The sequence below is a fragment of the Miniopterus schreibersii genome (assembly GCF_964146895.1).
Source record: "Miniopterus schreibersii genome assembly, chromosome: 4".
NCBI lineage: Eukaryota > Metazoa > Chordata > Mammalia > Chiroptera > Miniopteridae > Miniopterus > Miniopterus schreibersii.
In genome coordinates, this window is record NC_138105.1 from 58,163,973 (window position 1) to 58,179,749 (window position 15,777).

The 15,777-nt window shown below is 42.8% G+C and overlaps 1 protein-coding gene across 2 annotated transcripts in view; it reads left to right on the plus strand.

Moving 5' to 3' along the window:
* GALNTL6 (polypeptide N-acetylgalactosaminyltransferase like 6) overlaps nucleotides 1–15,777 on the plus strand; it is a 762,501-nt gene that overhangs the window by 712,405 nt on the left and 34,319 nt on the right. For both annotated transcript variants that reach the window (XM_081135404.1, XM_081135405.1), the window contains exon 10: nucleotides 7,343–7,564. In XM_081135404.1, the coding sequence (XP_080991530.1) occupies nucleotides 7,343–7,564 (222 nt within the window). The remainder of the gene's footprint in view (nucleotides 1–7,342; nucleotides 7,565–15,777) is intronic.

A 15,777-nucleotide genomic window follows, 5' to 3' on the forward strand; every position in this document is an offset into this window, starting at 1 on the left:
AAGCTGATGAATATTCTATTGAGATCCTCCCCTTTCACTTCCCCTAAAAGTCCTGCCTTTAGAAAACAGATAAAAAACCCTTGAGACAAAGTGTTTCAGTAGATAGTTAAATATTAACTAAAAGGAAGGGAGCAAATGGAACTCAGCATCTGATTAAGTCAGAAAACTAGAAAGGACAGTTTCACAGTCACTCCAGGTGTCAGAATAGGCAGGAAAGACGCTTTTTAGCCACCCCAGGGAGTAAGGAACTGGCACCATTCCACCAGATTAATGGTGGGGGAGGGGACTGGGGAGGGGGAATTTTTCTTTCACTGAGAGCATGTGCAGTAGAAGCCAAAGTGGCAATCATGAAAAGGGGAGGGCACTAGCCTGGGAAAATCTGGGGGAAAGACTGGAAATGATAAGGGCATGAAAGCCCAGAAGATCCAAGAAAGGATTGGGTAGTTTGAAAGAGAGCCTGCTCTCGCCCAAACCCAAAGAAATGTAGGAAGCTGGACAAAGAGTCCAGCGAATGTCCTCCTTGCAAAGCAGACTTACGCTCTTTTCTCGGGCACATGCCTCTTGCCGTCTTTTCTCCTAAACTCCAAAGGTCCCCATAAAACTTGCCATTTAGGGGAGCAGCAAGCAGCAGCAGAGGACTCTCCTTCTGCCACCGTAACTTCCTTTCCTGAGTCCGCACAACCTCGTCTATAGCCTCCCAATCTCTGCCTCTCCGAGGGAGTATACTATCTCTTTCTTTCTAATAAATCTTGCCACTATTGCTTAAAATCCTCTTACATCTATGTCCTTGAAATTCTTTTCCTGCAACACCACAAAAGAATCCTCTTTCCAGACAGTGCTGGGGCAGGCCTGCCTCAGACCCTGGTCTTCCTCCAGTAACAAAAGGATCCAGCATGCACTCTCTCACGCCCGTGCCTTCCTTCTCAAGCATGTGTCTTTGCTTGCTTTCTCCCAAGCGATAAGGACTTCTTTTGCCTCTGTAACTTGTTTCCTGAGTCCCCGCAGCCCAGCTGGCTCACTTCTGCCTCTGACTTTCTCTCTGAAAGGCCAAGGCAGCTCTGAGCAGCCCACTTGAATCTTCCTTTCAAGTGTAATTTCATTTTGCATGTTAAATAAACTTCCTCTTGTACTAGGAACTTGTACAGAGTTCTTGGCTCTGAATTCTTTCCTTGCCATACTCAAGAACCAAAGTTGCTGAACTGAGGCCTGTCATCGCTGCCAACATTAATAAAAGTTAAAAAATTTTAAGTAGATCAGTAGTTGCTTGCGGATGGTAGAGGTGTCAAAGAAAGGAGATACCAAAAGGGATTTCAAAGAGGCACAGAGAAACTTTTGGAGGTAATGGCTATGTTCTTAATTACAATGATGGTCTCACTACTATATACATATATCAAAATGCACCAGATTGTACACTTTAAATATGATCAGCTTATTGTGTATCATTATTCCTCAAAAAGCAATTTTTAAAATTAGGCTTACATGCATTTTTAAATAAGGCCTGTAGTTAAATAATTTGGCCGCTTTAAATACCATCAGACACACTACCATAAATATCCAAAATATTTAATATAAATATTTAATATAAAATATAATAGAGATAGAACTAAATTACATCAAAACAGCCAAGAAGCGGTAGTCACTTGCAAAGGGCTCGCAGAGCCCTGAGGAAGCAGAGAGAAGAAATTGCCTGTGGGAGCAGCCTCCCTCTTTAGTGCTGGATTAGCCACCTCTCCTCATGCTCAGGCTTCCCACCGACTTCAAAGGCGTCTCCAGATCAGAGAAGAGCAGCGCTAGGCCGAACAATGGCAGTGAGGTGGCGGTTCCCCTGAAGAGATTCTCTTTTGAGCTGCATCCCTGATGACATAATCACATTATGAATGATAGGAGGGCTTTGGGGTGGGACTCAGGAGCTACTAAAATACTCTTAGGCTTCAAAGAGGAGAAAAGAAATTCATTTAAATCAAAGCAAAATTTTTAAAATCATGGGAGAGCGAGGCAATCCCTTGCTGGAGGAGTGACTGTGACAAACACTTTCTGTGTGAGGTTGGCTTTGCTAGCTATCCGCAGTATCTGGGGAAGGCACCAGACAAAAAAGCGGGGAGGGAGAGCTGAAGAAAGAGAAATCTATTACCAAATCCACCATAATACAATAGCTTAATATTGACACAAGCACAGCATGGGGATTGGGGCCATGCTGGCGCACATGTAGTGACCACACCCTGCGCGGAGAAATAGAAACAGGCTACTGAGGTGAGCTGGCCCAGGGAATACACACGCATGAAACACCTTGTAGCTCGAGAAACAATCGACTCTGAAATAACATGCTGAGAAACTGAATGAGGATTGTGTTTTTAAAATAATCAAGCAGTAGGATCTAAAATGTTGCTGGCAAAAAGAAAAAAAAAAATTAGTGGATGGATTTATGCAGTTTCATGAACCAGCAGGTATAATGGAGCTATCTATTTTCCTCGTGCTTCATAATAAAGATGATCATTCAGAGCTGGAAATCTGTTCTTAGGAACTGAAGTAGAAATGTGATGTAATGTTCCTGGTAAAATATCAATTCGAGGACCTTATGATTATTAGAATTAAGGAAAGGTTAGTGTTGGGTAGTTCAGAGAAAACAGGACTTGAATTTTAAAGAGCTCTAATATAAGGCTGAATATGTTAAGTTGTGTTAATAGATATCTGCGCAACACAAAGAAAGGAGAGATTAATATCAGTTGTGGTTGAATAGGGGAAAATTTGTGATATGCAAAGAATCACAGAAGGGTGACATAAAAATGGAAGATGTTATAAAGGTGCTCAGAATAACAGTTTTCATTTATGATTTCAAAAGTATAAAGGTCTGCTGCTTTTAAAAATAGAGAAATCCTTCATTTGCTTTCTATACCAAAAAAAAAAAGTTTTCCTCACCTCCAGTAACTATCTTTCTCAGACTGTTACATGACTTCCATGCTGGGGAAGCCCCTCGCAGTTAAACACGTCCTGGATCCACCTTGCATGGGATCCAGCCCTCTCCCCCAGGTTCCCTTGTCCACACTGCCCTGAGAGCCTCAATGGAGCCCAGTGCAGATTGCAGAGGTGGAAAGCCTTCGCCTACTGATTTCCAGACTGATGTTAACAGTAAGCCCTAACTTGTCCCTTCTAGCCATGCTGAGCCCTCGCCTCTAGCTACGGAGCAGCACTGCTGTTATTTTAAACTATATGGCTGCTGCACCTGCTTGCTTCATAGATAGGGGGCCAGCAGGGTCCCACCTGGGAGAAACAGAAAAGCAGTGGGATTGTGGGCAGCGTATTTAGATCAACTGTATGTTATAGCAGACTTCTCTGCAGAGCGCTTGAAACGTCCCTGGAATAATTTCCACAGAAGCAAAACTCATTACGTATTGGAAACAGCAACAAAATATGCCAGATCTGCATATGCAGTCAGGTAATGGATTCAAAATCATTCGTGGGCACGTTATATATATTTTATGTATATCAGAAATAGGGTTGCCAGATTTAGCAAACAGAAATATAGGACATGCAGCTAAATTTGAATTTCAGATAAACAAATAATTTTTTAATGTAGGTATGTTCCATATGTTAAAAGATCAACTGAGACATATTAAAAATGTTAAGGGTTTATTTAAGCAAAACTCAGTTGGAATTGGGCAGCATGGAACTGGACATAGTTAGGAAGGCTCCACTGACAGGAACTAAGGGCAGGACTTCTATAAAATACAGAAATAAAAGACAAAAAGGAAAAAGGAAAGAGGAAAAAGGGAAGGGGAGGGGAGGGGAGGGGAGGGGAGGGGAGGGGAGGGGAGGGGAGGGGAGGGAAGGGAAGGGAAGGGAAGGGAAGGGAAGGGAAGGGAAGGGAAGGGAAGGGAAGGGAAGGGAAGGGAAGGGAAGGGAAGGGAAGGGAAGGGAAGGGAAGGGAAGGGAAGGGAAGGGAAAAGTTATTTGATTGGCTATATCTAGTTGGCTCTTTGTGATTGGTTGTCATTAGTGTTTTGATTTTGTAACCTTGAGACATTTATAGGCTTAGATTTTGGTTTTCGTAGCTACGCCGTCATGGCATTAGCCATCTCAGTCTAAAGACCTCCTTGTTTAATTGATTTAACACAGGTGATATTAACACCAGTATTAATCATGCTTATAGTTAAAAATAACTTGTTATTTACCAGAAATTCAAGTCTAACTATGTGCCCCACATTTTATCTGGCAACTCTAACTGGGAGGACTCAGAAGAGTTTCAGAGCGGTGGCAATTAGACACGCAGGAGGGGAAGGGCATTGAAGCAGGAGAAACTATGGATAAAGAAAGGGAGTGGTTGCACTTTTTCAGAGACAATGAATAGAGCAGCTCTCCCAAGCAAAGCTTTCATGTAGGAGAATAAAATTAAAGAGGACTATCGAGGACTTATTTTGGTGCAGTCCTACCAAGGAGAGAGAAGAGGGGAATTTTGAGGACAGCATCATGGCCCGAAGCCAAAAGACAGAGGGATGTAGGAGCTAAAAAAATATTAATACTTTTTCTCCCACCTTCTAAGTTCTTCTGGCTGGGCTAATAACCAAATTAACAAAGACAGATTAACAGGAGAAAAATCAAACTTTAATACAAGAGCTTAAAATCAGTATCTCAAAAAGCAGCTTCAGGGTGAAAGAATTTTGGTCCCTTCAGCACCGAAGAATCTGAGAGAAGTGGAACATTCCACTTTACACCTTCGGCTGTGCTGTGGCCATCCAGGTCTCTCCCACCGCCTTAAAATCTTCAGGCAGGGCCTATGGCCAGCTCATCTACCCGAGACATGTTTCAGAGGAGAGGGAAAACGCCTGCCACCCAACTCAGCTCTTCGTGACAGAGTAGCCAGGGAGCCCAGGGCAAGAGGCCAGGACAGTACAGTGAAGCATGAATGTGCGAGCACACCCCCTGGGAGTCTACACAAATCTTGAAGAAGACAAGAATGTGTGATTTGAGGTTGAAGCAATTTTATTTAAATCTCATGAAATGGGAATCCCAGCTAACCCCTGGCTCCACATATATAAAATAACTTTTATAGACCCAACTTCTGATTCTTTGGGAGTGAGCGATTTCGTGCACCTACCCCCCCAGGGTCCATACTTTACTCGTTCTTTCCTTTTGGTAACTATTTTTTGGACATCTCAGCACCTCCATCTGTGTTCATGCAGTCTCAGGGAGAGCTGGGCAAACTCAGGTTGACTTCTTTTTCTCTTTGTTACCTTCTCTGGCAAGTTTGGTCTCAGTTTCATGGTTCTGTAAATGTGTACACAGCTGTGAATGTTTAAGTGAGGAATACAACTTTGCTCCTACCCCATTACCTCCATGTGTTTGAATGAGTGTACATGTGTTCCTATGTACCCCAGTGAGCTCAAATGTGTATATGATTATCCTACTTCCTGAAGTGGATGCATTTATTCTATAATCGAGAAAAGACCCAGGAAACTCTTCTTGCGACTGCTTGTAATATTTCTCATCTGTGGTTCCAATGTTTCCCCAGAAATGAAGTGCTGATTCGTGATGACAGTGGCAAGTTAACGTAGTGTATTGTTATTTCCAGAATAATGACTTCAGAATGATATTATTTGGCCATTCACCTGGCCTGTTTGGAGGCAGCGGAGTGGGAAGTGTTATGGGCAAGGCAGTGCCGATGGGATGTTAGGCAGCACAACAGTGGCAAAGAATTCATCAGAGAACAAGCTTTATACTTTCGATGCAAGGAATTTTAGAAAGAAAGGAACACAGAGGCAAGCAAGAAATCAGAGTAGTGTTTGTTGCATTGCTTCTCTTCTGCATCTTGCCGTATTAATCGAGCCCTACTTCGTGCCCACAATTGACCATAACTAACCAAGAAACCCACGGGGAGTGAGGAGGTCAGATGGGGAAGACACTGGGGGTGGAGTTGTTGGGCAGAACAAAGGAAGTGTACAATCCCATTAGAAATCAGATATTTGGAGGCTGTGTCTCCAAATCCAGCAGACCCCTGGGCACACAGTTCCAGGCCTTAATTAGGATTTTGTAGCAATTTTTAAGATAAAGTCATTTTCCTAAATATCACCAGTTTTTACTTTAGACATATGTCGGGATCTTCTTAAAGTTCCTGGCCATTCTGTTCATTTTTAATTCCAATGTAGATGAAAAACTAGAAAGGGTCAATGTTCATACCAGCTGGGTACCTAAAATAAGGAATTTGAACACAAAACAAGGAGAACCATAGCCTATGGGACTGTGCTGTAAGCTGGGGGCATGAGAACTGATCTCTTCAAGACAATGCTGTTGCTTTCTCTACCACTTAGCATCATAGAGCTGAAGGAACGTCAGAGAACATCTCGTCTCAGCTAAAGCCCTTCTCACAGACCACAGGAACAACGCAGTTAGTTCAGCTGTGGCCAAGCCCAATACCCAGGCTCTTTGATTTCCAGTGCCGCACTCTTTCTAGTAATAATAGCTCTAATATTCATAATACCTATTGTGTACCAGATACTAATCTAAGCACTTTACAGTGTTACTGCATTTAACCCTGCAACCACTCCCATGATGTAGATCCAGATTACTGTACGTACTTTCCTCAGGTGAGGAATCTGAGGCCTAGAATCAAATAGCTCGCTCAATCTCAACGCTGACAAAGCGCTGAGCTTCCTGCCCTGCGCCCACACACACTCCTACCCTGAAGGAGTGTGCTTGTCTCCCTACCATCCACCTTCCTCTTCCCTCCACCCCCTGGAAACACCTGCAGAGAGGCCTGGGCACTTGGTGCTTCCCTTCACCCAGCCTCACTGTGCAATAAAGCTCTAAATTCTGCTTGGCACCCGGGTCGCACATATAAAGAATCATCAGGACACGTGGTCTTGACTTTGGCGATGCTGCAGTCGCTATAACTGGGAGAAAAGAATATCAGCTTGTTGCCCTCATTCTTAGCAAGATCCCTGGCTGTTCCTTGAAATGCTTTAAGCAACTTGATGCCTAAGACGAGCTTCATTACCTCCCGTTTCAACTCCCTTAGTTCTATGTGAAAAATAAAGAATTTTTATAATTATGAAGTAACAGGAGGGATGAGAAAGATGATATCATTGTAAAGTGACTCTTTCCTGGCTCTGATTAATTATCTAATCGGCAACTGGCCCTCATGTCAGATGCGGGAGTGTGTGCAAAGCCTTGGGGTAATCATATCACACCCCTCGCTTGCAGTTATGAGAACTCATTGTTAGTAAGCCACCACCCGGAGCCCCCTGGGGTTGTTTGATTCCTTTCCCTTTTCTTTTTTCGATTTCTAGTGCCACTGAAATCACCCTTTCAGTGTATGACCAATAAATGACAATCTTGTTCTGCTGCACAGAACCTGAAGCGGGTGGCTGAGACCTGGATGGACGAATTTGCCGAGTACATTTACCAGCGACGCCCGGAGTACCGGCACCTCTCCACCGGGGACATCTCCGCCCAGAAGGAGTTGCGCAAACAGCTCAAGTGCAAGGACTTCAAGTGGTTCATGGCTGCGGTGGCCTGGGATGTGCCTAAGTACTACCCGCCCGTGGAGCCCCCGCCCGCTGCCTGGGGAGAGGTGAGGCGCGGCCGCGTGAACCCTGCCCTTGCTCTAGCGTGTCCGTCTCTCCCAGCCTCGGGAGGGGGGAGGCCCTGCGGAGACCCTCCACTCCTCCGGCCAGCAGCCACATCAGATTAGTGTAAGTCACCTCTGCTACACGAATGTTCAACCTTTTTAGAAATTGCTAGGGGTGAGCATTCAGCCCTCAGCCTTGATAGCCTCACCGAGAATGCTGGGCCACTGTTGACTCCCCAGATGGATTTTTCAATATACCTGAAAAAATATTTTTATTTGAGATTACTGAAATGACCCAGGAGAGCTTGGAGAGAATGAAAACACCTGTCACACTACTGTGTCAAAGAGGGTGACCTAATGTCCATGATAAAATCCCTCACTGTCCCCCATGCTCAGCCTCCCTGCGGCCTGTGTATGCAAGGACAAGGTTACAGAGGGGCTTGGCTGTTTGCCACCCAGGGTGTGCTATGCAGAATCGTGAGGAAATGCATTTCCATTATACCCAGGACTATGACATGTGCAGGAGCCCCGTCAGTTCTTTAAATAAGCACTAACCTTTCCACCTCTGAATGCTTTAAATAGCCATCTTTTGGCATAAAAGGACTATTGTGCCAGTTCAGTTCCATTCAATCCTGTTACTATGGCCTTTTCCCCATAGAAAAGAGTGTGTAAAGCAAGAGCTGAAATTGGATAGGGTGGATTTATCCTAGCAACTTAATCTGCTTTTGCAGAAGGTTATGGGGGGAAGTGCAGGCTGGGCAGGATGCTTTCCAAAGCCAGGAGTTTACTGTTGCGGGTTGCGAGGACCCTTTTCAGCACCGTCCTGGGTATGTTTGGTGGTGTAAGGGAGGGCACACCTTTGTCTGGTTAGTGTCTGTGTCTTGGCAGAGCTCTGAAAACAGGTGGCTCAGGGTATAGCAGGAAAGGCCAGGGTACTGAGGCAGTGCTCTTGGGTGAGCTATCCCAGCTCCTGTAGAAAATGTATCCAGCAAGTTACGTGGCACTGCTTGTTTTGCTGAGCGGGTCCAAAAAGATGTCATTCTTTACCTGTGTCAGATCCCCTAGAAGTGAAGGAGTGGAGGCCATCCCCACACACTCCATCTCCTAATATGTTTTGTATGTGCATGTGGTCTTGATGCGGGCTGCTTAAATCAGTTAGTAATTCAGTCTAACCCTCTGCATTGTAAGCATTTCATTAGAGCTCCCCTGGAATATTAGTAATATTAATCTGCTGGTATTAGTTGTAGCTATTTATCGTGGGCTTAATTTACAACAGTGGAAATTTAAAGTACCCTCCAGGAAGAACCTTCTTTGTCTAATGCATTGTGAGACACAGGAATTTGTTACCCAATGAGCAGATGAGTTCCTTCCTAGAGCTTTATGGTTCAAGTTACGTCTGTCATCTTCCTGTGATAATTTGAATGCAGTCCTTCCTTAGTGACTAGGAAATACTCTTGAAACCTCATAGTATTGTTGTGCAATTGGCAGCTGGGTTAAACCCTCATCAATCTTTTTTCTACCTGGTATAGAAACATAAATTTCTATTCCTACCTGGTTATTACCTCACACTGCAACTGGCCACATTTCCCCACGTTACCTGACTAAACTATAACCAGTATTTCCAAAGTACCTTGCTTGGAAACAGATTCAAGCTTCCACTGAGGTTCTAGAAAAGACATAACTTCCCAGTAGTCAAAATAAAACTCATCTTAGGGCCAAGTGGGCTATGCCAGAGTGCTTTTATCCATTGCTCCTGACTGCCTCGCACCTTTTACGAGGCTTGCCTGGCCCATAGGGACATCTGCATTCGTCATTCCTGGTCTAAACAATCAGACTTTGAGAAGATCGTGTTTTTTATTTTAACATGATGGCAAATTTCTTTCCTCGGTGTTTCAGGACAGCAAACAAAGAAAGGTCATACTTAGGTTAAGGGAAAGAAGAAAGTGGGGATCTAGTCAAGGGCCAGTTGCTCTCAGTGGCATTTGTTCAGCAAAAGTGTGCTGCAAAGCAAGAGCAAAGGATGACGACAGAGCTTGGAGGGAGCAAAAAGAAAGGAAATCAACAGTGGCAAGGGTTTTCACTGGCAAATCGTTTTGAAAAATATCTATTTTCTAAGCAAAATAGATCCCTGACAGAGAATGCAATGCATGCACATTTAATTCAGGAGGTAAGTGAAGTATTCAAAATGCAGCTTAATCTAAATAAAATGATGAAAAAGAAAGACTTTTCTAACTATACACTGGGTGATAACATCTACTGTTTCATTGTGGACAAAAATTACTAAATATGCAGAATATACCTGTGGACCATTTGATCTCCAAAATATTTCTCTCAAAGTTTTCACTCTTATGTTTTCTTTTCCTTTTGAGAGAGCTTTTTAAAAATAATTGTTTTAATTTGGAATAAACTTACAGAAAAGTTACAAAGATAGTGCGGAAAGTTCACATATACCCTTCACCTCACTTCTTCTAATGTTAACATCCTGTTTGCCACATTAACCATAGTACATTGGGACTAAGTAATTAACATTGGAAAAAATACCATTGCCTAAATTACAGACTTTATTCAGATTTTACCAGTGATTTCACTGATGCCTATTTTCTGTTCCAGGATCCAATCTAGAAAATGAGAGGGCCATTTAATTTCCTATAAACTTTAATTGTTAGAACAGGCAAAGCTCCTAAATAAATGTCAATTGCTGTTTTAGTAAGAAAGTGAAAAAGGAAATGCAGACTATGTGGGGGTTTTAAGCAGCTATAGGAAGGAACCACAAATGTCCAGCAAAGTAAACATAAGAATTCTTTATAGGGGGCCTGTGCCAAGAAGTGGGGTAACTCACTGCTTTATGCACTTGTGCTTGGAATGATTTTCCACCTGCTTTTCTGTGCCAGCCTGATTCTGGGTAAACAGAGAAGTGCTTAGGCAATTTTTGGCTCTGGCAGTTGAAACCCAGTTTGTAAAGGATGTGTTACAGACCTTAAACACCCTGTAAAGTGCTACTCATTACCCTGATAAATTTAGCTGCATTATTGTATTTGTCTCCTAACTTATTTCTCTACTTCTGGCCTTTCCCCCTTCAGTTGATTCTCAACATGCCCCGCTTAAAATGGTAGATCAGGCTCCTCCTCCATTCAAAACCTTTCAGTAGCAACCATCTCCCTCGGGGTAAAAACCAAAGTCCTCATCTATACCATAGGTGATCTGACTTTTGTTGCAACCCCTTCAACCTCATCTCTTACTTTTCACCCTTTGGCTTACTTTTCTCTAGTCACACTGGCCTCATCGCTGTTCCTCCAACTGGCCCAGTACAATCCTGCCCCAGGGCCTTTGCACTTCTTATTCCTTCTACTTAGAATCTTCCAGCCTCAGAAATCCTATGGCTCCTTTCCTCACTTCCTTCAGGTTCTTACTCAAAAAATCATCTTCACCCGGCCAGCGTGGCTCAGCATCGACCTAGGATCCAGGAGATCGCAGTTCCATTCCCGGTCAGGGCACATGCCTGGGTTGTGGGCTCGATCCCCAGCAGGCGGTGTGCAGGAGGCAGCTGATCAATGACTCTCTCTCACTGATGTTTCTTTCTCTCTCTCCCTCTCCCTTTGTCTCTGAAATCAATATATATAATCATCTTCTTAAGGCCTTCCTTGGTCACCCTATTTTTTGTGTGCAGCAATTCACAAACATGGATTCTCATATTTACACATATCAATCCTCCTTCCCTGCTTTGTTTTCTCCTCAGCATCCATCACTATATGACAAGCTATCTAATGTATATATTTATCATATTTCTCACCTATCTCCCCCACTGGAAAACAAGTTCCATGACACAGGGATTTTGTTGATTTTTGGAATTACTATTGCTCTTCAGCAGCTAGAAAAGTGTTTGGTGTACAGTAGGTGCTCAATAAATATTTGTTGAATGAATGAATGAATGGAAGATCCTGGCTCCCTATTGTTCCCCTCCCCATTCATTGCTCTGCCCACACACTTTCAGAGAGCAACCCCACTGAGTGCTCACTCTGCTTTACTACATGGGGGGGAAAAAATCTCTATACCAACCCCTCCTTGGCCACACAAAGTCCACCTCGTTGGGAAGCGCGGCCAGGACAGTTTGAGTAATGCACTTTGGGTAATTGATTCTGATGGGCTGTCAGATCTATGGTCCACATAATCAAACAAGCTATGGAATACTCTCCTCTGACATCCTAAGGAGAAAAAGAAAATAGTCTGAAAGGAGAATTTTCTGTCCTGGAAGTTTCCAAACTGTCCCTGTCAGCTTCCTGCTTAAAAGGCAAGAAGACATTCCAGTCGTAGCTGATGGAGAGGTTGTCTCCGGGAGCCAGGCCGCCCCCCTCCGGTGTGCAAGGCAGCGGGCGGAGTGGGGCGGGCCGGGCGCCCCGAGGGAGGAACGGGGCTCTGAGCCGGGTACAAGGCCAGCCTCCCTCTGTGCTGCCAAGAGAAGCAGCCTGCTTTTCCGTGGTGCTGTGCTGGGGAGGACACGGACAGATTTGAAGTGGAAACCTCCTCTTAAATCATGCACATATGGAGTGTCTTTTTTTGTGTCACGATGCTAAATGAAAGAAACAGAATCTCCTATTACTTTTCTCCTTTTTACCTCTTCCTTCCTTAGAATTCATGAATTTGCTAAAGTCGTTTATAGTACTCCTTTACAGTCCAAAAAAGAAGACTTCTGCAGAGTCCCAAATATCTCGTGCAAGAGCGAATAAAACTAGTAAAATAGACAAACCTGTCTTTTCCAACCAGCGCCATATACTCTTTTAGGAGGTGTCTGCTTACCGTCCTCAATGTGCCAATCTTGGCCCATCCTCTTGTCATCTTGTAATTGTGCAAAACTTTTTTTAAATCTTTATTTTAAAAATCCATCTCAACGCCGAACTACTCCTGCTGCTATTTAAGTTCTTCCCTCAAGATTAATGTCACCCTGAATTAAGGAACATTCACAAAAACAGGCACCTTAAGTAATGTCTCCTCCTCTGCTTTGGGCTGCTCTTGACTTCGTTTAATCTGCTTCCTTTTTCTGATGTGCCCACAGTACACAGGCCTTTCAGATTTCTCCGGATCGGCTGACATGAAAGGAAGCTCGAGACTAAGAGCTGCATTATTTGAAAGATAGCTGAGGATGTGATGTTGTCTCTTTCAAGCAAATGAGGTGTGTGTGCCGCTGCTGTGTAATGCAGAAGTAAACCCCAGAGCCTTCTGCACAGTGACTGAGGTTCTCTCTCTTAGAAGAGCCATGGCCAGTTTCCCACCTTCCCCTGCAACCTGGTCTTACAGCTAGGAAAGGTACAGAGTCAGATTGTCCTGCGACTCCCCTGGCAGCTCTGCAGGGACCGTCCCTCACATTCAACTGCTGTATATCTAAGCCAGATCTTTAAATTAAGCAGTCATTCAGAGATGCTTTGCCATTCTCTGAGTGTAGTGGAGTTGACTTGATCTGTCATTTATTGTCTCAGGCAAAGGCAATGCTGATATGATACGCCAGTTCACCCCTCTGGAGCTCAACAACAAGGTTAAGAAAAATGTAAGGACAAATAAAGGATCGCTTTATCCTTTCAGATTTTACTATGAGCTTTCTGAGTTCTCAACAATTGAGACAGGTGACGACACACTTAAGTATCTATGAAAAACATAATTTTAGTTCCGTATACCCACCTGAGTAAATTGGACACCTTCTCAACATCTTCTGACCCAAGTCATAATGGAATCAGAGGGGTTTCAGAGCTAACAGATTTCTTTTTCTTCTCTTATATAAATATGCAAACAAACCTGTCAGTCTTTTCTATGTATTTTGGTCTTCCTTAGAATATATGTATTCATATTGACATATGTTTACACACATAAATATACACCTTTTGGGGTTCGTGTGATAGAAGTAAATGAAATTTTAACTGTATGTTAACCTAATCATTAATTCATCTTAATGTTTAATTTTCAATGACAATTGGTACCTTTCTACTTCCAAGAATGCTACAAAATTAATAGAATTTGAGAATTCTTCAGTTATCATAGCAGGATTTCTAATATGCAGCCTCAGAGAGATGACAATGATGGAACAAATTCAATATAATTTTACAGTCCTGGATGTAAAAATTATGTCCCCCCACCCCCTTAACCATTCTTTAACAAAGTGCCCAGCTGGCTTCTGTGACACTGCCCTCAGCTTGCCTTACAAATCCAGTAACCACCCCCCAGGCGGAGGACACGAAGCAGCACAGCAAAAAATAAGGAAGACTTGGGGGTCCTGGAATAAAAGTGAGAAAATACTGGGAATGTGTTCTAAGTGAGCCAGACCGATTCCAGTATGCATTACTGGGCTTGGTTTTAATCACTGACAGGCATGCAATGGTTATAAGCAAGCACCAGTGTCCCTCTAGGTGTCCTTGCAATGTCCTGAGCTATTCTGTTAGCAGTAGGTCTTGACTGGCCCTGTTCCAAACTCTGGGAAGCACAGTGACTCAACTGCTTAAAGGTAAGCAGTCCCGTAAACTCACAGTAAATACGTTTTGGGCAACTTCAAGGTCATCAGTCAGTCTTAGATTTTGTGAACAACGTGGAACATAATTATCTCTGTTTGGGTTTGGGACATGCCAAATAAGCACTCCTGCGCTCCCCTGCAGCCTCCAGGGCTAAATCCTTCCTCTACATTTTATTTTCTCACAACAGTGGAACAGTTCTAGTAAAATAGTTGTATTTTTTTATGAAGAAAAACAATTTTATACATTAAAAAAAAACCTAACTAAGTCAGACTTTGAAGCACACTTTGTGCCAGAAGAGGACGGCACAACCTTGTAAAGATGCTCCTAAAAATAAAATCTGAGCCAAAGATTTTGTATTCAGCCAAACTAAACTTCAAGTATGAAGGCCACTGAAAAGTTATAAACATTCAAGAACTCAGGGATTATTTTCCCCAAGAGTCTTTTTTGAGAAACCTACTGAAGAGTGAGCATCAGAAAACCAAGACTTGTCCTAAGGCCCGATAGAGACAGGCTATAAGATGCAAAATGCATGTGCTCTACCGGTGGAGAAACAATACAACCAACAAGTAAGAAAAGTGGAAAGCATAGTAAGTTCGCTGATTGTCCCACAGGCATTTACTGGGATTAAAAAAATATCGCCTATGTGTAGACACTGGAGGAGAGAGAAGGAAAGGGGAAAAAACTATAACTAATCAGTATTGCTTAGAGAAGACTAGAGTTAGGCATTATCTTTAAAAAAAAAAAGGGACCTTCAGGTATTATATACAATATTAGTGTAAAGGTAACCAGTAGAACAAAAATACCAACCATATTAAATACCAAAGATTACAAAGAAAAACAACATATAGTGAATGACTTTCTAGATACAGTAAATACAGAATAAGCTGGTATGTCAGAGCTGAGCTCAGACATTCAAAAAAGACATTATAGTGACCAAAGACTGCAATCTATAAAAAACCAACTTTCATAAGGTAGAAACTGCTGGAAATGCAAAGAGAAACCAACAGAAACACACCAATAATAAGACAGGTTAACATACCTCTCTCCGTCCAAGACATAATAGGTGGGCCAAAATTAACGAGGCTCTGTATACTAATCTAAACCCTGTAATCAATAATGTAGATCTAATAGATCTATGTAACTCTGAAACATTTTTTAAAATTTACCATCTTTTCAAGTACACAAATTTAAAAGTAGGCTAATGTTATAGAGAAATAGTTTGCAGCATATATAAAAAGGGATCCAAATATAAAATCAACAAAATAAACATTCTATACTCTTAAATTTGAATTGAAAATGTCAATGTAAATTTAACTTTTCTCACTTTCTAAAAATACCAATTTTTTTAGCTACATCTACTGAAAAGGCCTGGAAACAATTTCAATCCCATCTCAGTGAGCACACCTAATGCTCAGTTGTGGTCTCCAAACAGGATTCTCCATTAAATGGAACAAAGGATCCTTGAAAAATGTGTGATTTCAGTTGTGGGGCAGGAAATGTAGAAAAATGAGCTGGGACATTTTGTTGCTCTAGAAAAGAGGAAAGGGAAGGAAGCTGTCAGAGGCTGATGGGAGTCATGTCAAAAGGACAGGGGAGGCCCCGGCCGGTGTGGCTCAGGTGTCACAGCGTCAGTCTGTGCACTGAAGGGTTGTAGGTTCAATTCCCAGTCAAGGGCACGTACTTTGGTTGTAGGTTCTATGCTCCACCCTGATCGGGGCACGT